General features: G+C 40.8%; 1 protein-coding gene across 1 annotated transcript in view; it reads right to left on the bottom strand.

Annotated features, from left to right (window-relative positions):
* Positions 1-2,608: 2,608 nt before the first annotated feature.
* TOX3 (TOX high mobility group box family member 3) overlaps positions 2,609-21,558 on the bottom strand; it is a 110,271-nt gene continuing 91,321 nt past the window's right edge. The window contains exons 4-7 of the mRNA XM_089476704.1: positions 12,775-13,044; positions 9,065-9,292; positions 7,164-7,244; positions 2,609-4,289 (exon numbers count right to left, since the gene is read on the bottom strand). Of these exons, the coding sequence (XP_089332830.1) occupies positions 3,543-4,289; positions 7,164-7,244; positions 9,065-9,292; positions 12,775-13,044 (1,326 nt within the window). The 3' untranslated portion in view covers positions 2,609-3,542. The remainder of the gene's footprint in view (positions 4,290-7,163; positions 7,245-9,064; positions 9,293-12,774; positions 13,045-21,558) is intronic.

A 21,558-nucleotide genomic window follows, 5' to 3' on the forward strand; every position in this document is an offset into this window, starting at 1 on the left:
GCTCTTCATTTTCAAGTTTGGATCCATCTTACAACCCCACATTAAAGGATATGGAGGAAGGGAAAATGCTACTGTTTAGTTGAACTACTTGGATAAATGAAAACATATTCTCTTGAACTGAAGTTGACAAATCTTACCTCTGGTCATTCAGAGGCAGATGCACAGTTGCGTGGGGTGATAATTGTGTTGTTCTCAAGATAGACTGTAAATCCCAGCATTTCTCCTGACTAGGACTGATGGGCATTGCTGTTCAATAGCATCTGGAGGACCATTTCCACCCCTGAAGTAGGATGCTTAGATGCATCACTGTAGGGATTATGGTTGTGCCTAATGGTAATGAATAGGTACTGAGCAGGATCTGAAATGGTAATGTTGAAATCCTATTACACACTTACTCATACCCTCCAACATTTCACGGGGGGGGGGGGGGGGGGGACCCTGCAAAACATGTGGCCAAGCAGCATCAGAATGTAGTCAAGATGGCAAACATCTTTAATGAGTAAAAACAGACAATCTAGAAGAGACTGCAGCAGTTTGATTTTGCCTGAACCTGCTGGGAAGGGCAAGACTCTGTCCCCTCCCCTCACTGAGTTAACTGCTACTTTAAGCTCAATGTTCAGAAAGCCAGGGACAAAGAAAGAAAATGGAAAGAGAAGGGAGAAACTGGGACATTTTAAAAGCAGCATGGAAACATGACAAAGGTTTAATTGGGATTGTCTCTGTCAAATCAAGACAGTTAGAGAATATGGCCCAGTACAGATGGGCCTTTTAGCACATAACGTATACATGCTAGGGTTGCCTTGGGGCATCGCTTACAGATGCACCGCAAGCCTACCACGTATTCCATATGTCAAAATGGTGGTGCCCTGTACATATGAGTGCTGCCATTTTGATGCAATGGATGCTAAGCAGCCACGTCACAATGCCATTGTGATGTCGCGAGTGAGCCATTGGCCCACTGCACCAACACAATGGTGCTGCAAAAAGCCGCCGCTTTTTGTGGGTTCTTTTTGCTGCACAAAGAAGCCGTGCGGTTTGTCCACTGCAGCTTCCTCGCACAGCAAAACAAGGCACAGGCAGACCGCCCTTTTTGGGCGGTCTGTACCTCACCTATGACTTACCCAGGACTAAGGCCTGAATCCTACTTTCAGTCTCAAAGAGGGTGGACTCACTGAATCAATGGAAGTTGTTTCTGTTTTGCTTCATCATTCAATTAATAGTTCAATGGGCCTACTCTAGTTTGGACTAACCAATAGAATTCAGCCCCTAGGTAAGTCAATATGACGTATTTCCAAGTACTCAAGGCATGGCACTGTGAATTTTTAAGGCAATGGTAATTTTTTTCTGAATAAATCTTGCCAAGAAAACCCATGACTGTAGTCATTAATTGGAATTGACTCAAAGACACATAACAACTGCCACCCTTTTTCTAATTGTCATATTTTTAACCGCCATTCGTAAACATCTGTGGCAAGTTTTCTGCTTGCAATAGGTATAAAATATGTTTTTTTCACTGGCTAATAGCATAGGAATGAGATTGGGAAAGCCATTTTTTTGAAAAAATGAACAAAGTTGAGAACCAAGCAAGCAGTCAGGCAAGAGTGGAGAAAATGTCAAAGCACATTTGCAGGCAGAAAACAGATTGACAGAGTGTGACTGTATGTACTTTAACATAGGCTGGTGTTTGGTAAATAGTTGTCTGTATTTTCTGATATTCCAGACAAGTGTTAGGATGGTCTTGGGCCTTCCATAGGTGAGATCCCTACTGCTAACAGCCATAACCAGCTTGGTCAAGTCTGATTTGGAGCTGTAGCGCAACTACACCCAGAGAGAGATGAATTTCAACATGAAGAAAGGTAAGATACTGCACTTATGGCAAAAAAATAATAATGAAATGCATAGATATAGGATGGGGGGCACTTGGCATAAGGAGACTATGTGTGAAAGGGATCTAGGAGTCCTAGTAGACCACAAGTTGAATGTGAGTCAACAGTGTGATGAGACAGCTAAAAAGGAGAATATGATTCTAAGCTACATCAACAGAAGTATAGTGTCTTGATGAAGACAGCTAATAGTGCCAGTCTATTCTGCTGTGGTCAGGCCTTATCTGGAATACTGTGTTCAGTTCTGGGCAACATAATTCAAAAAGGATTTGTAGAGTTTGTAGAGTTGTTATAGCACATGTCAACAGGCCTCCCATTATAACCATTTAGGCCTGGCTGAGAATAGTCTTGAATACCACCGGGTTTCTATGTATATATATATCTCTATATTTTTACTGAAATGTGTTTATTCTATAGCAAGATAAAAGCATTTGTTTTAGATAAGCAAAATACAAACAATGTAATTGCTGCTATCGTAACTCATAAAAAAGTATAAAACAGCATAAAAACACAGTAAGCAATGTCGCCATTAAATCATTCATGTTACCAGTGTTTACATTAAAGCCTCATTTATGAAAAACTTTACAACACATGATATGAAAAACTTACAACCTTTTTAAAAGAAAATATTTACACGGATTATTCAGATGCAGCAGTCCTTTTAAATAGCCTACTGGATTTACAGCATTTTTAAAAAACAAAACAAAACCTCACTTTTTTCCCCCTTCTTGTCTTTTTTTTTTTTTTTTTGGAACAACAGTTTTATTTAAGTGCATTTCCTTCTTTAAAAAATACAGTGTATTAAATCTGAAAGTTGTCACTCAAACACAGAATAGAATATTCACATTTACTTTTGTTTTTAAACTGGAATAGGGTCAGAATAGGTTTTTATTAGCCTACTGGTGGCATTTGCAGAAATTATAACTTAGATGGTAAAATGGGTAAGAACTTTTACTTGCATTTCTTGTTACTTTCTGGAGTAATTTTAAAAAAGGAGCTTTGGCCAAAGTCTGTGATTTTTTTTTACATATATATATATATATATATATTTATTTATGACAGAAGAAAACACCGTCAACTACTCATCTCACAAGAGTGTGATTGCATGAAATCCAATCGACATTTTACAGGTAGTTACAACTGTGCTTTTTAAGGGCTTTGTGAACGTAAATAATTTTTCAAAAAACAAACCACCAAACCAACTGGTTTGAAGAGCATTGACTAATTTTACAAGAACTGACCGTTTTAATCTGAAACCGTAAAAAGGCCTTTTGTTTGTTTCAGTCTTAATGCCCAGGAATATCCAAGATTATTTGATTCACATATTGTAGGTAAAGCTCAAAATAAATTAAATAAGCATTGTGTGGAGAGGAAAAAACAAAACATCCAAAGAGCACAGCTTTTTCTTCTAAAATAAAAGAGTGGAAGAAACAAAAAATATATATATTCAGTCACCTAAAAGAGTATACACAGCTACATTGTAGTTCTTTATTGCCTATCTAATAGACAGTTTAGAGGCTCACTTTATCTGTTATGCATTCCTGCATAACTACACCATCGGCGATGCAATTTTTTACCAGCCAAGGTTCACATTTGCTTAACTCTTTGTTGCAAAGCAGCCTTCCCCGCCCCCCCTTTTCATTTTTGTAACATGTGTCTTCAGAAAATACTGCCCTGTGATAACAGCTGAGTCTGTGTCTGGGTTTGTATTGGGGACTGGTGCTGTTGGGTGGCTGGTGGCGGGCTTCCAATGGTGGGGATCGGGGACGTGATCTGTGATGCTGCAGGAGAATGTTGCGGCGGGGAAGGCTGGGACTGGTGCTGCAACTGCTGCTGCTGCATTTGCTGAAGCTGCATCTGCTGGAGTTGCTGTTGCATCTGCTGCTGACTCATCTGCTGCTGCATCTGCTGCTGCAATTGCTGCTGCTGCTGCAGGTGTTGTTGCATGTGGTGCTGGAAATGCTGCTGCTGCATTTGCTGCTGGATCTGTTGGTGCATGTGCTGCTGGTGGAGTTGCTGCTGATGCATCTGCTGTTGTTGGAGCTGCTGGAGCTGCTGGAGTTGGTGCTGCTGGCTTTGCAAGGAGGGGCTGGCTTGGGTAGACCCCGATGCCGAGGTGCCCACCATGTTGCTTCCCATTGAACTGATCAGCGAGGTGGAAATGTTTGTGGGCATGTTGGGGGCAATGGTGACAGAGGCCACAATCTGATTCATTGGCAGCCTCATTGCTAGAGGCTTGGGGGCAATGGCCCTGGGGAGGGACTGCTGAAGAGTCTGTGGTGATGTGGCCACCGCTGTGTGTTGGGAAAGTTGGGTGTTGAGAAGGAGAGAGGAGGACAAATTTGTGGATGCCAGTGTCTGTTGGACAGAACGGATTGTTTGTGCCTCCGCTGACTCTGCAGCAGCCTGTGTTTCAAAACAAAGAAGACATGAATCATAGAATCATAGTTAGAAAAAAACCACAAGGGCCATCCAGTCCAACTCCTTGCCATGCAGGAAATCACAATCAAAGCATCCCCAACAGATGGCCATCCAGCCTCTGTTTAAAGACCTCCAAAGAAGGAGACTCCACCACACTCCAAAGGAGTGTGTTCCACTGTGGAACAGCCCTAAGTAACAATCATTCTCATAATTTAGGCAGGTAAATCTTCTCTTCTTTCGTTTTTGCATGGAAAAATGTAAATTCCAAAAGTTTATTCCCTGCTGGGCATGGTTACTTGTTTTGTTCATTTTTAAAAATTTAATTTTCTTTCTTTTGAAATTTTGTTGTTTTTGCAAATAAAATCATTTTTGTGCAATAAAAATCAACACAGAGCACACTGTAAATACATAGCTTTGTTTGCAAAACATGTTTTTCTCTGCAAAATTTTTTGGTTTTGCACAAAAAGGGTATTTTGTACAAACACATTTTTAGGGATGGGGAGAAGACTCCACTTAAGATAAAATAATTGCAGTTCTTTTTCATTTTTTGAATAGGGTATCTCAAAGAGCTTCTTCATGGGAATTGAAGGCGTGTTACAGACCGTCCGTTTGGGGTGGCCTGTAGGCGCTACTTTCCCCGCCGGATCGGGGCCTCAGCTGCCAGAATGGCAGCCTCCGAGGCCCCGATCCACCACTTTCCAGGCCGCAGAGAAGTGGCAAAAGGCCGCTTCTTGCGGCCTGGAAAGGGGTGTCCTTGGGGCTTCATGCCCCGAGGACACCCGACCCCTTTCTCCTTTGCCTCGCTGGCGCAACTGTCTAAAGGCTGCGCCAGTGACGCAAACCGTGGAAGGAGCTCCGTTTTGGAGCTCTTTTGTGTGCTGCGGAAAGGGCACTCTATGCACCCTCGCACGGCGCAAAAACATCACGTCTACGCCACCCTGTTTGGAGGCGGCACGTTCATGACATTGTAATGGCAGCCCCCGTGTGAAACGGGCGCCGCCATTTTGTACGTCCTGGGGACGTATTAGGGTTAGGTGCATGCATAAGGCACGCACTTTGCCTAACCCTAGTACATCCCCAGGACGTACTTTACGCCCGTTTGTAACGGGCTGAACTGTTGTTATAGCCAGGTTCCTAGAAGCACTGATACATCCCAAGAACCTTTCTGGAGGGCTAGTAAACCCTATGAATTTGTTTTATGGACAATGAAGGGATGTTTTATATCATACATTGTTTGATCTTGGCCAAAATAGCTTTGGATCCCAATGTGCACAACTGGATGTTGGCTATTATTGTGATATTTTACTCATCTCTCATTCATTCCACCTACTTCCCGGATGCTTGCAATAGCATACATGAAATTTTCACAATTTTCTCCTTATGGCATATCTACCATAAAAGACTGTGAAGCAGAGGAACAAAAAAGCAAAGGACAAGAGGGGACAGCACTGTTGCCCTGATGCTTTTCTGCCTTTCATCCTGTAAACATTTAATGGAGTGGACAAACCCAAAAATATTTGAAGAAGGTTTTGATGACAAGGGCTTTGAACACTTATTTTCCCAACACTCCACCGCATACAACCCATCCTAAAAACACTGACTCCCTCTGTATTTGCTTCTAATTTCTGCAAATGCAAATACCTCCCACAAAAGAATACAGTCTCAGCTCTCTGGTATTGCTCTATTTATTACAAGAGAATTTATGAGAGCTGCATTCCATAAATTATGCAGTATATACAACCTTGGCTTCAGTACACTGAGATTACATCTTTCCATAATATGTCCTATGATGTTGCAATGTTTTATGCAAAGCCCAGTGCTTATGTTTTGCATACACCCAGAACACAGAACCCCTTGACCGATTTGTAAAGTCTCAAGTGAATACAGTTATAGTGTGTATACACTTTCTTTACACACATCCCAAGTGGACAAGCTGCCATCTCCTCTGTGGTTGCTCTCACAGGAGCTAAGTGGCCATAAAGAGGTCTCCTGCTTTTGTGTGCTTTGCTTTTCTGTTTTGTTTTTTTTTTAAATCTTGGCCGATGCTCTATATTTTGTATTGCATGGTACTTAGTTTATGAAACTTCACATTTTAGTTAACTGATATTTTGCAGATAGGGTGTGTGCACATTTTAAACATCTATTCTTACCTCTTTGAAATCAAGGGTAAGAAAAGTGTGACCTACAGGCCACATATAGCCCCTGGACCATAATTCTGTGATCCCTGAAGCCTCAACAGTCCCCAAACTCCCCAAGCGCTCAACCATTTGTTTTCAAAAACTGTGTAATTTTCAGGCAATTTTTCTCTGAAAATTGCACAGAAAGTCCTTCAAATGCACAAACCAAGAAATCTAACAGAGTAAGAAGAATGCTCTGTTGCCTTTTCATGTTTCTAGTACTCATGCTTTAACGTAAGGGGAGCTGTTTTTGTACTAGAAAAGGAGGTTTTATCTCATTTAAATTTATATGTTTAATTCTTTTTTTTAAAAAAAATGGCAATATGTGATTTGTATTTTTATACGTTTCTTGTGTTTTCATGTGCTAAATTATAAGGTTCCAGTCATTTTTAAAAAGTAATTCGTGACAGTGATTGTTCAAAGCTCTCCAACCCACTAGTTAGCTTCCATTATAGTTACTTCAGTGTCACATTTTGAAAAGTAATACAAATAGTTACTATTTCTACAAAAGTGTCAGAATGCTACAAGCATCCAAACAGTGAGGTCACACACCCTATAGCAATAAAACAGTCTACGACAACCATAATACGACTTAATCATGCCCTAGTTATTAGCAAGGCAAGTCAATTATGGGTAACTCATTATGTGTAATTAGTTACTTCCAAATTCTGATTATTCTTACCTTGGAAACCAAACTTGCTCTGTAAGCAGCAAGTGCCTTAAGGTATTCTTTCTTTGCAGCTTCCGTTTTCCTTTTATATACCTGTTTTAAAACATTATAAGCAAAGTCACTTCCACCATATAAACTTCATGCCATAAAGTGGTTCTTGTCTGAAGTGGGATGTTATGGTCTCATAAAAAGTAAGAGAGTCGAAACGGACGATGGCAATCCTCCCATGTCCTCTCCTTTAAAATCATGCTGAGACTGGGATTGAGCCCAATGTTACCTTGCAGACATTTTTAGTTTCAAAGGGAGGGAAGGGGTTGCGTCCGAGACAAAAAATATCCTCTGATGTTACCCTTCTCAAGTCCAATATTTATCTGTTGTTTGTCCACTTGTTCATGTTCTCCCACCACAATTCTTAAGTCATACTTTTCCCACTAAAAGGAGCATTTGTTACATATCCAATGAGGTGGTTATGCGACAATGTCGTCATAAACAAATGAATCCAGTGCAGAGCGACAGACTTGTGCTTGCTCTGAATAAACTTTGATGGATTTCAGAAATGTCATCAGAGAAGCAAATCTCATTGTCTGTGTGACTGAAGTGAAGGCAGTTTTTTTGGGGGGAGGCGGTTGTGGGGTGCAAAGTCAACATGCAACTTGAATGCACATACAATGTGGTTGAAGTGGAAGCCATAGGGATGTAGGAACACAGTTATTGAGGGCACAGGATCCTGACTACAGACCAAACAGAAATGAAATTTTCCCCCCTATCATGTTGATGGTGGTAAGATGCTGCATTTGCAAACATGCCCTGCTCCTTCTATTCTTGAAAAGACCAGTGAAAAAGGATGAAATAGACTTGATTGTGAAAGGATTGTGACTCTGGCCCTCTTGTGCCATGACGCCGCGCACTATTCTAGATGGTGCATGGCATCATGGCGTGACCCTGGCGATGCATTTAGATGATGCAGCACCAAAAGGGTGTTACAAAGCCACGCTGTCATGGTTGTGACACCATTTAGAGGGTGGAAAAAGGAGCTGCAATTTGCAGCTCCTTCTTCCGCCCTCCGGAGGCTGGATCAAGGCCATGGCATGCGGTGGCCGTGGCCCTGATCCGGCCAGTAAAGGGGTGGCTGCATGCTGCCCCATAATCCTTACTAAAGTGCTACACCTGTGTCTGGATTATACTACAGTTGGCCCTCTTTGTATCCATAGGTTCTTTATCCATGGATTCAACCATCCACATCTTGAAAATATTATATTCCAAAAGGCAAATATATATTCCAAAAGGCAAACCTTGATTTTGCCATTTTATGTAAGGGACACCATTTTATTATACCACTGTATATAATAGGACTTGAGCATCCATGGATTTTTGTACCCATAGGGCATCCTGGAACCAAACCCCAGCAGATACCAAGGGCCCACAGTACTTTGCAATGTAGGACCAGAGATAGGGAGGGGGCATGAATCGATGACAAAGGAGTTCCTGACATGAAAGAGGAAAAAGAGGGGACAACTCTTTTAAAGATATCCCTGCATTCTATACAAATACATACGTTAAAATATATATTGTAATGCCTCATGATACAAAGGTCTGCTGCTCGACTCCTTGGGGCATCTTTCAAGTTGATCAAGAGTTCTTTTAATCAATTAATTGATCAGCTGATTAAAATACTGCAGCCCTACTAATCAAAGCAATTGAGAACAAGGGGCCAATTTTTGAAGCCGGCTTCAGACGGGATGAGAGACATTGTAGCTGGGCTCCCTTCCGTGCAGCATTTCTAATTAATGAAGTCGAAAAGATCAGCCCACTGCTGTTTAATTAGATGGACTGTAATCTTTGGCATCTTTCCACCCATTACATCATTACTCCTCCGCTCTCACCCCCCCACCCCCAAATATATCTTTGGTTACCTGTTTTTGTTCTTCTCCTAAGGAATCCCACATTGATGCGACAATTTTTGAAACTTCTCCAAAGGTAGCATTGGGGTTCTGGCCTTTAATTGCTGCTTGCGTGTCCCTGAAGAACAGGGCATATGCTGATACTGGCTTCTGCGGTTCATTGGGGTCTTTCTTTTTCTTTTTCTTCGGTGTCTTGGGCTTCTTGCCAGAATCAGGGGCAGCTCTCTTCTCTCCTGCAGTCTAATAAAGAGCAGCAGCGACAAAATCAGTGTCTGACTTCCAGCATGAGATGTTATAAAAATGGACATACTTGCATTGCCAATCTGTGCACTGATTTATGTGCACATGGCTTTGAAAGAAAATATGGTCAATCAAGAGTATCGAAAGCAGAGAAGGAAAAAAATCAAGGCCTGTGATCAAATGAAATGAATGAATTTAACACCAAAAAGAAAAGATAACAACACATATGTCTGACCACAAAGTAAAAGTCAATTCATTTTTAAAGGCATCATTGTGTTTCTGTTAAACACATGACTATTTTGTCATGTTTGGTCTAGGTTTGACCATATAACACCTAAGCTGAAAGCTCTGCACTGGCTGCCTATTCGCTTCTGGGCACAATACAAGGTGTCTGTTATCACCTATATAGCCCTACATGGCTTGGGCCCGAGTTACTTGAGGGACCGCATCTCCCCATATAATCCGCCCCGCACACTCAGAACATCCGGTAAGAACTTATTGGAAACTCCATCGTCCAAATACGTCTCCTCTTCCCAAAGGGCCCCGCGGATCTGGAACAGCCTTCCGGAGGAGCTCCGTCTCATGACCTTTTTGGAAACATTTTAAAAGAGATTGAAAACCGTACTCTTCTGCCAAGCATCCCCCCCCCCCGAGGAGTGATGTCTGCATGACCAATATGCCAGCCGACAATGATATTCTGTCTTACCCCTGGATGTTGGATGCTGTTGGATTGTTGTATTTTACTGATGTTTGTACAGATGTACCATTTTGTGTTTTTATAGTGTATTGTATTGCATTGTATGTATTGATTTTAGTAGTCTATAACCCCGCTTCGATCCTTTGGGAGAGGCAGGGAAACACAAATAAACTTTATTATTATTATTATTATTATTTGTAAAAGAGCTTCAATGGCTTTTTGAACATGCAAGACAAAGAATATTGTATATGCACAGTATCACACAAAAGTAACGGAGGTCACTGTGTAAACCTTATTTTTGCCACACGGAATGGAAGGCACTACAGGTTGAGCATCCCTAGTCCAGAAATCCAAAATCCCCATACCTCCCAAAAACTGCAATTTTGTCACCAGCTGCCTGCTTCTGCTTTCCAAGGTGGCAGCTGCAGTGCTCCTACTTCTTCATCTCTCAGATCCCCAGTCTCTCTCTCCAGCCTTGCATCTCATACACAACACAAGTAGTGAATGAACAAGATGTGGGTCTGGAGAGAAATGTGACTGGAAATAGACTTGACAGTCTGTGAAATGGCAGAAGATGTGGATTCATGTTGAGCACTATGATTGAATTTCCACCATTTCCAGTCATGTCTTTCTCCAGCCTCACAAAGCAGTACCTACTATCATACGCGTGCAGTGTATTGTGCATTATGTATAAGACATGATGAGTCTCCCTCATCCAAAATCAGAAGTGTTTGAGATTTCATCCCCCCCCCCCCCCCCCATATTTTGGATTATTTGCAAATAAATACTGCGATATCTTGGCAGGACCCAGTGTGGCATAGTGGTTTGAGCATTGGATTATTGCTCTGCAGACCAGGGTTTGAGTCTTGGATTGGCCATGGAAACTCACTGGGTGGCCTTGGGCAAATCACACTTTCTCAGCCTCAGAGGATGGCAGTGGCAACCCCACTCTGAACAAAGTTGCCAAGAAAGCACCCATGGTTGGTTTACTTTAGGCTTGCCATAAGTCAGAAATCACTTGAAGGTACACAACGAGACATCTTGGAGATGAGACCTAAGTCTCAGCATCAAACTCATGTATGTTTCTTCTACACCTTATACAACTAAAGGTCATTTTATAAATAATACTTTTAATAATTTAGTGTATGAAACAAAATTTATGTAGATTGAACCATCAGAAAGCACAAGTGTCACTCTCTCAGCCATCTATGTAGACAATTTTGGATTTTGGAGTATTTTGGAGTTTGGAATTCTGGATAAGGAGTACTCAACCTGTATTCCCAAAATCTGAAATACAAAACTCTTCTGGTCCCAAGCATTTCAGAAAAGGGGTACTCAGCCTGCATTAACTGCCCCTTAAATATGTGAAATCATATTTCAAGTCAGTGTCTGAAAGCCACCTGTTTAGAATGATCTCAAAAGATGATTAAAAACCAGAGGCCTGGATGTATTTATCCAAATTGGATGTTTTTTCCTCCCTTCCTCTTGCTGCAATGCCTCCATGATGCTAATATTTTCCTCCATATGGCTTGCCATCCCTTTGGATAAGATTTTTAAGGTCTACAAGGAGTTGTGGGAGGAAAAGGTTCACCAATTCTAGGGAAAGCAGCATGGTCCAGTGGAAGTATCCCTTTTGATCCTGGCCAAACAACAATAATTTTAACAAATGACCTCTACTCAAGGGAGTTCTGCACTTGTTCCTAACCCACTTATTATTCCCGCATATAAACCCTACTTTCCTCATTAGGTCCTCCTTCTGCATTGTCCCCCAGTTAGAGCAGCCAGCAATCAAAGTTCCCATAGTTCCATATAGAAGTCACTGGCATATAAGATGAGTTACAGGAATAAGATACTCTGTATGAAAGGAGGAGGAAGCAACTTGTCATTCGTCTTTCAGCCCTTTTGTTAAGGCTGCTTACTACAGCTTTGTTCCCTTTTCCAGGTCACGGAACAATTAATAGAGTCATTCTTCAATCACTACTGAACTTCAATGAATCCCTTTGCAGCTGCCATCCATAGCCTGTAGGCAGAGTTCTGGTAGAAAGGGCATTTGATGGATCCATGAGATTAATCTCAGGCCTTCCCCATGCACAGCTCCTATGATCTTCATCCGGCATTTTGTCTATATAACCTGCACAACTGATGACTCCATCTAGCTTTCTATAACCTGCTCTATCCACCATGCTCAAGGCCCATAACTGTGAAGTAATTTAAAAAACAAACACTGTTCTATGCTATATGTGTGCATACGTATGTGGAAGTATCAAACACTTGCTGTTTGTTTATATTTCCAAAGCAGATTCCTTCCTTTGGGTATATTCCTCATTTTGCCATATTTTCTTTCCATACCTATTTAATCTCAGATGAAAATGAATTTGAGCATGCACTGAAGACTTTGATAAAAAGGTAAAGGTCACTTTTTATACCTACACAAATGTATTTATAAAGAAAGAAAGAGATAGAGAGAGAGACTGAGACAGAGGGGAGCAGAATGAATGTTAAAACGTCCAAAATATTGCAAGCAGATATGGCAAACAGAATTATTGCATCTATAAAATATGAAAGCTGTCATAAAGAAGCTTATGTTAGCAGTGTCCTTCTTTTTAAAGAATCACAGAACTGTGGCAGTATATCGTTAAGATAAGCAAATATCAGTACCACATGATAAATATGTTCCCTCTCAGCTATATTCAAGGCCTCTTTTAAACAAATAAATGCCCGTCCATGTCAGTCCATGTCAACTACAAGCCAAAAGCAGTCTCTTCTTGTAGGAGATATAACTCACCCTGTTTGAGTCCTCTCCATCTTCTTCATTTATAGAACTAGATGGCGAAGGGGTTGCCGATTTGCTTGCAGGAGGAGAAGGAGAGGTATGTGGCAGGTTGGCACCACCTAAATTCAGTCCCAGTTGAGCACTTAGCTGGGACTGGTTAATAGTGGTCAGCTGGTTAGGAGGCATAATTCCAGAACGAGTGGCATCTGCCATGTGGACAATGGATCTCATAATCAAAGAGTGGTCCTGGCGATACTGAGGCACATCTGTATGAGTGTGATCCTGAAAAACATGAGGAGGGATGGTTATTATTATTATTATTATTATTATTATTATTATACCACTCCCCGCCCAAAATGGGACACAAAGCAGATTACAAATTGAAACAACAATACAATTAAAAACAGCTGTTCTGCTGAGGTTCTAGAATAATCAAATCAGTCAATGTCACAAATATTTTTCAGCATGGAAGAGGAAAAGAGAACTACTCTTGTTCCCATCCTCCACCTCTGCCTTCCCCAGACTATAGTAGTACAGTGGGTCCTTGTTATCCTCTGGGGCTTAGTTTCAGGACCGCCTCCGTGGATAACAAAATCTGTGCATATACAAGTCCCATTAAATATAATGGCACAGCAAAATGGTGTCCCTATATAAATCAAGGTTTGCTATTTGGAATTAATAATTTTTGTTGAATATTTTCAATCCATGGATGCTTGAATCCATGTATAAAAAATCCGTGGATAAGGAGGGCCGACTGTATGACTCTACTTTAATTACTACGACAAAATCCTATGGAATCCTATTATCTGCAGTTTAGGGAGGGTTATTTGATCATGAATCATGAAATGAATAACAAAATAAACAACAACAGCAACACAATGTGAGTTAAAATAAACAACAACAATGCAATGTAGGTTAACATCAGACTGAAACGGCCAGCTGGGAATAAATAATAGTGCCAAGATCTCAAGAACTAAGGGCTCAAGCTTGACTCAGCCTTGCATCCTTCCGTAGATGGCTAAAATGAGTCCCCAGATTGTTGGAGGCAACTAGCTTACACTTTGTAAACCACTTAGGGAGTGCTTATGTGCACTGATAAGTGGTATAGTAATGTACTTGCTATTGCTAAGGCATGTTTCCTAAAAATCCTGGGAAAAAACTGGAAGTTATATACTTGGCACTAAAAAGACAACACTGTGCCGCCAGTTAAGCCAAATGAACACAGCACAGGTCCATCCATCCATATTTATATCCCACCTTTCCCCTAGGGACTGGGATTCAAGGCAGCTTACAAAAAGGCAGAGAATACAGTGAAACATAAATGGTTAATATATAGAGGGGGGGGAGTATAAAATAGATAAATTAAGATAATAAAACAGTATTAAATAACAACAGAAATAAAACTAATAAATAAAACTAATTAAAATCTTACTTTATAACAGATTTAAAAAGTAAGATTTTAATTAGTTTTATTTAGTGCCAAGAAAGTCTCTTTCTTTTTAAAATTGGTTCCCAAAGGCTTGGTGGAAAAGAAAGGTCTTAACCTGCCGCTGAAAGGAAAACAAAGATACTAACTTCATAACTTCCCTAGGGAAGTGAGGAAGCAGCCACAGAGAAGGACTTCTATCATATTCCTATCAACTGTGGCTGTGAAGGTGGTGAGATACAGAAAGGTGCCTCTCCTGCCAATCTTAAAGCTTGGGCAGGCTCATATAGGAGGATTGTTGTTGTGCACCTTCAGGTAGTTTTCAACTTATGATGACCCTAAGGCAAACCTATCATGGGGTTTTCTAAGGTTGAGAGTGTATGACTTGCCCAAGGGCACACAGTAAGTTTCCATGACCAGGCAAGAATTTGAACCTTGGTCTCCCAGTAGGAGACTATGGTCCTTCAAAGAGCCTGGGCCTGAGCCATATAGGACTTTATAGGTCAAAACCAGCACTTTAAATTGTGCCTGGGAACATAATGGCAAAGCCATTGGTCTCTCAAAGGCTATTGCCATGTTGGGTCAGAGCAAATTCCTATCTGTGTACACCATCTATTCACACAGTGGCCAGTCAATTGACTTTGAGAACCCATGAGCAGGAAATGAACATAATAATGCCCTCCTACTCATATTTCCCAGTAATTGGTATTCAGATGCACATTGTCTACATGAATGAAAATCATACACATTAATGGATATCAGTATGCAAGGGGATCTGGTAGCACCTTTAAAACTATGTAGAAGAAGTTGAAGCATAAGCTTTTGTAGACTTGGTCTGCTTTCTAAGATGCAACCATAATAGATGCAGTCAGAATGGATAGTCATGGATAACCTTATCCTTTATGAATTTGTCAAATCATTATTTCAAAATGTCCACAACTTCTGATAGCGAATGTTATTTTAAATATACGCCATTTGAAGAAACGAGCACTTGAACCCAACATGGTAAAACACACTTGGGTATCTAGAATTACATCAACAAAGTATAATAGTTGCTGAAGAAAGTTTTCTTTAAAAGATATAATGCCCCCTCCATGCCATGATTTGCTTTCCAAATACTACACTAAACAGTACTTAGAAAGACTCTGTAACATAAAAGAAAACCAAGATGAAGGGAGTCATAATTGATTGTTTTGTTTTCCAAGACATGCAGAAAACTATTTCTTGATGCCTTCTTACCTGATTTTTACTCTTACACAAGAGACCCCCCCAAAAAAAAAATCCTTATCCAATAAACCTGAATATGAAAACATGAGTTAACAAATGCTTTGCTCTTAGGCTTGTCATTTTGGTTCAATCTGACTTTTTTTTTATTGAGGCTAAATACTCCTGACTTAAAAAGACTAAGAATCCAATTTCATTGGGAAGCCTATGCATTCTTAACCATTTCATCCTTTAATTGCATATTAACCTTCACCTCATTCATTCTTGCAAACCTGCAATTTCTTAGAATGGGGAGTTTAAGAAATAATCTGAATGAATGTACTCTACCAGGGTGAGCCATGTGTGGTTGGAAAGATGTCAGTAGATTGCAACTCCCATCACTCCTTGCCACACAGCAAACATGTTTTACAAACATATTTTATAACTGCATTCACAAATCCCCCTGGGAAATAAAATCCCACTGAGCCTAATGTAATATATTGCAATTCCCAGATACTTACAATATATTACAATTCCCAGATACTTATTTGCAGCTGTTTGTTAAATCTGCTTCCCCAGAAAGCTCAGCATGTTTTCAAATAGTTTGTTTTGAATACAAGCTACAATTCTATCATTTGTATACCATTGTAAAACCAGAATGTTGAAGAATCCTGGTTTATCATAACTCGGTAGCAATAGCAGCTAAAGAAATAATGTACAGTGGATCCTTGTTATATGCTGGGGTTTGGTTCCAAGATCCCCCGTGGATAACAAAATCCGTGGATGCTCAAGTCCCATTAAATATAATAGCATAGCAAAATGGTGTCCCTTATTAAAAAAATGGAAAATCAAGGTTATCATTGCCTTTCCCTGAGGCTGAGAGCATGTGACTTGACCAAAGTCACCCAGTGGGTTTCATGGCCGAGGTGGGAATTGAACCCTGGCTTTCCAGAGTCATAGTTCAACAATCAAACCACTATGCCATGATGGGTCTCATACCAGATGTACATAGTTGGGATCATATGGCATTTGAGTAATTCTTTTAGCTTGCATCTTTCCAAGCAGTCCAAAGCGATAAGCCATGATCATCTTATGTCACAATAAACAAATCACAAATTGATTGTTATTGACAAAGTACCAACGAATTGAATATATACACTTTTTTTGAGCTTTGCCCACCTATCCCCACATGGCCAAGATACTGCATTAGAAGCCACGACACTTTACAATATTGTAGTTACAGCTCTAACATGATAAGAAACACTTCTAGTGAATTGAAACCATGCACTTCAGGATGTACTGTGCAACAGGACACTGAGAGAGATGTCGTGATACTCAGCACCCCCCCCCCCCTTCCACAATGGGTCTTCTGGCACTATAACCTCAGAGGTGGACTCACTGCACATTGGGACTCATGATCCCATGGTGGTTCTGTTTGTGCAATGGTCCCAACAATATAGCTTTGTTGATGTTGTTGTGTGCCTTCAAGGTGAACTCATCACGAGGTTTTCTGGAGTTGAGAGAGTGTGATTCACCCAAGATAACTCAGTGGGTTTCCATGGCTGAGTGGCGATTCAAGACTTGATCTCTAGAGTTGTAGTCCAATGCTCAAACAGTTACTCCATGCTGGCTCTCAAAAGTCAGTTTACAGTGACATAGCTACCAACCAGCCCATGCACAAAATTTCACTCTGAACAATATTTCCACAGAAACATTTAGGGGATGTTCAAGTAGAAGGAGAAAATTCTTGCTGGTATATTACTGTTCCTGAAAAAAAACATCCTGGCTATGGGAAACCCATTAAAAAAACCTGGGAAAGAATAATTATGACTCCATCCTTTCCATCCCTATTCTGTGCAAATGGAGAGTATCACTGAAAAGGCAAAGCGTAAGATGTGCGAGAATCCAAAGTCATAAAGGAAATGCCTCTCTGAACTCAGAGCATAAGTCTCAGTGTGTTCTCAGTGTTCGGAAAATGTTTTCAAGTCTCGTGTGGCTCTGCAGGAGAAATCAGCAATTGTTTTCCCTTGACCCTTTCAAGTGCTCCTCTGAGTAGGGCAAACCAATATTTGGCCCCGAATAAAATTGCCAACAAGGCTCTCACCTCTCCAAATGTCAGCATGATATTTGGGAATGGCTTGCTGTGTGTACACATCTAAGGGTCAGTGTTTCATTTTGTTGTGTTGTTTTTTTGAGGGAGGAAAACCCTGCCATACTGAAGATTGAAATTACTGCATAAAACATAGGTGGCTCGAATGAGACTAACCCCAAGGAACTGGAGCCAATGGAATTGTTTGCCAATTTTCCAACTCACATTTCATGGCTTTTTCTTTTTTGTAGGAGGTTAGACTTCATCTTTGAAATTATCATCCAGTTAAATGTCCACTTGCCATTCTCCTAAAAGAGTAGCATTCTGCTCCCAATGAGCCACTACCTTTCCTTTCCTTTCTGTTCCTTTCCTTTCCTTTCTTTTTTCTTTTACAAAAACAGTCAAGTTGATTTAGACAGACAATAACCACAACATCATGCAGCAAATCCCTGCAACCAAGCCTACTCCAGACATCTTGGCAGATATCTGTCTTTTGGATTCAGGCTGTGCAACTGAGGGAGGCATTTTCTGTAGTCTCCAAAGACCTACTGTGTAACTGTCAGGTTTTTGTGGATAACACTGTTGAGGACACCCCTTCTTTTTATTCCAGGAGAAAAATTGCACAAATGTGTATAAACCACTCAGATCTGAAGATTTCAAACTTTATACAACATTATCCTATCCATTGTGTTACCGGTATATTTACACAAGGAACACAATACACAAAATCAAAACATAATATTCATGTTGTCCATTACATAGATGGTAGGTTAGAGTAAATACGCTAAAGGCAACAGATCCTGTCCGATCTTGGAAGCTAAACAGGGTCAGCCCTGTATAATACTTGGATGGGAGAGGGCCAACTCATCTCAGGTGCTGTAGGCTGTATTTCAGAGGAAAGACCTGGCAACACCACTGCTGAAGATTCTTTGCCTAAGGAAACCCTATAAAATCCATAGGGTTTCCATAAATCGACAGGTGACTTGAAGGCACACATATGCACACAGGTTGGACAATGCAGGGAAAAACTACATACAGGTGTAAGCTTTTAGTATGCTTCTATTTACAGTAAAAAAAAAAAAGCAACTCAGTGTATTTTGGAGAGGAGAATATTATACATAGTGAATACCACAATGCTAAATATTCTGCTCCACACAATTGTGGGGTGAACATCCAGAGCACACAGAACCATCAGAAGGGCCTCTCAGTAACCTTTGGGTGTCCTCCCCTTTCAATGGAGGCTTTCTGTGGGATTCATACACCTGGTCTCCCAGTGAATTAAAATGATGCAGGGAGCCTTACCAAGTAGATAAACGCTCCCTGTTCAAATAAACACAGTAAATAAATAAATAAATAAATCTTTGCCTTTCCAGTACCAGGGGGCCCTTGGTATCTGCTAGGGTTTGGTTCCAGGATCCTCCATGGATACCAAAATCCATGGATGTTCAAATCCCATTAAATACAATGGAATGGTAAAGTGATTTCCATTATATAAAATGGCAAAATCAAGATTTGCTTATGGGGGAGATTATACATACATACATACATACATACATACATACATATTCAAGCCATGGATGGTTGAATCTGTCCATACAAAGGGCTGACGGTATTGCTTTGATTGTAAATTAGCCTGTTTCTATTAAAAATTAATTTAAAAATTAATTCTGACAATCTGCAATCCCTACTGCAACTACCCTGCAGCTTTGGAATAAGGGAAAGCATATAAAAGCAGAAGAAAGACCAAGTGTTGCCTAAGGGATCCCAGAGGCTTGGACCCAGCACTAGGCCCTAAGATTCTCCGTCCTTTATCAGCTAGGGATGTAGAACTGGTGACTGCTTGTGTTGTTGCTTGGAGATGGCTGCCAGTCCTAGCAGGCAGTCGACGGCAGATGCTGCAGCCTGCTGTTAGGTTTGTCCCTGACTTCTAGAGAGCTGGAGGACAAGCTGCCCTCACTCCTTCCTTTGCTAATAAATGACACTTTAATGGAGTTCAAAAAGGCAAGCTGCCACCTGCACAGTGGTATTCCTGGAATATTTGACCATGGACAAAATAACAGGTGGTTAATTGGCAACATTTGACCGGTCAATTGACAAAACAGTTCAACCTTATCACTTCTACCTGGTTATATAATGGAAGCGAGTCATCACTCTAGCTGGGCTGCCTAATGAAGAAACACTTAGCATCCCTCTCCCAGGGCTCTTTGATGTGCAAAGTCTCTTTTTGTAAATATCCTGGAACTGAGCTGTTTGGTTTTGTCACAAAAGAAACCAAAACCCAAGATTTCAACCCAAGCTCAAAGATAAATGGTGGACAGGGCAGTGGAAACAAATCCTTAAGGATAGAACTTAAGTTCATTCTTTTTAAGGAAAGTAAAGTGCAATTGCTTCTTCCAGCTGTACCAGGAAAGATTAGCAGGCCACGCTGGTGAATCAAGGAGCCAACTTTATTTAGAGAAAGAAATGCCCTTCTGCCTTTCACCACGAAAGACCATTATTCGAAAGGAATGGGAGCCCTGAGCCAAAAGATCATCCGTCCTGGTATGGTTTGCCAAGGTTGGCAAGTCACTACTGCAAAGCACACAAGCTGGGAAAATTCCATGAGGCTAACAAATTCAATAGAAAGTTGGACTTTTTGGCATCTGTTGGTCATGTACAATTTCTTGTGAGGCAAAGCATCATTCCCCAGTATTTACTATATAGCCCTTTCCCCAGTTTCTTGATGAGGGCAAGATATATCAAGTAAGCCTCAGAGTGTCAGCTTGTTCTTTGGGAAGAATTATCCTAGCACCAGGAGGCATAACAAACAGAGATGCAACCTTTTTCTTTTTTTTTTTTTTTTTTTTGTTTAGCACATGCAAAGCCATGTTACAACTCCCCTTCAAAGATGCATTCATTCAAGTTAAAAGTGATTCTTGGGCTATTGGATGCAAATGCATAGGTAGAATCCGATGAGATAACCCCCTCATATTCTGCCCACAGGTGTGGCCCCTTCCCTCATGACACTTAACTGGTTCACTGCAGTGGCAGGCAGATGTCCAGACACCCATCTGCTGTTACACTATGGAGTCACCAACAACAACAACACCTCACCCTTCATCCCTCTGCCATTCACCTTGTAGGCCCATGTCATGGTCCTTAAGGGTAGAAGTGGGGTGCCTGGCTTCATCTACATATCCAGGAACCCCCTTCCAATATCATAAGCCATGACTGTGGCCTACAATGAGAATAGCAGCAGTGTTAGATGAAGGGGTGCACAGCTGTCTAAACTACTGGCTGTCATGGTGGGGTTTCTGGAAAAACCCACTACAAACAGTCAGTTATTTAAAACTGGCCTAAAGGCCAGTTGGGCCAGGTTCAGGCCAGACCCACCAAAATGGCTTCCAGTCCACTCGTTTTCAGCCATGGCTGTTGGCCTGTGAAGAGGATGATGTTAGGCCAGCAGGAAACAGGCTTTGTTATGTATAGCCTTTGTGTATACTGTGTATAGGGTTGCCAGATTATGAATGTACACAATGGTTGTGCAGAAGCATAAAACTCAGCAGGTGTTGCTTCCATGACAAGCAACAACTGCTTAAATTCCTTCCACTGAAAGAACAGGAACCCTGTTCCTTATTTCTCCTGGCAATTCATGGAAAATACCAAGCTATATTAAATATAACCTTAGAGCTTGGAAAGTTACCTTTTGGACTATAATTTCCAGAATCCAAAGTACTAATTTTAGAGAAACGGCTGTCCAAAGTTGTAACTTTCCCAAGATCCATGTCCAACATCTTTAAAACCCAAATTCATAGGCAAGCTGCACTCTTTTGGAAGGATTGATGCAGCTATCTTATACAGAAAATTTTGTTTGTAGTTAAACAGAAAATAATGTCTAGTGTTAGTCACTGCCATAAAACACTGTAACTCTAGCTGGTTACTAAGGCATGATTCTGGCTTGAGGATGAAAGGTTATCAGTTTTAACTATTACTAAAGAAATACAGTATAATACAACAGAGAAAAGAGAAGTAGCTGGAAATTTGGCGAGTGAATCAAAGGGGATTATGGAACATCAGGCCTAAAATGGATACAGCAAGT

The sequence above is a fragment of the Sceloporus occidentalis genome, unplaced genomic scaffold (genome assembly GCF_023333645.1).
Source record: "Sceloporus occidentalis isolate IW3139 unplaced genomic scaffold, rSceOcc1.0.p SCAF_10, whole genome shotgun sequence".
Classification (NCBI taxonomy): domain Eukaryota; kingdom Metazoa; phylum Chordata; class Lepidosauria; order Squamata; family Phrynosomatidae; genus Sceloporus; species Sceloporus occidentalis.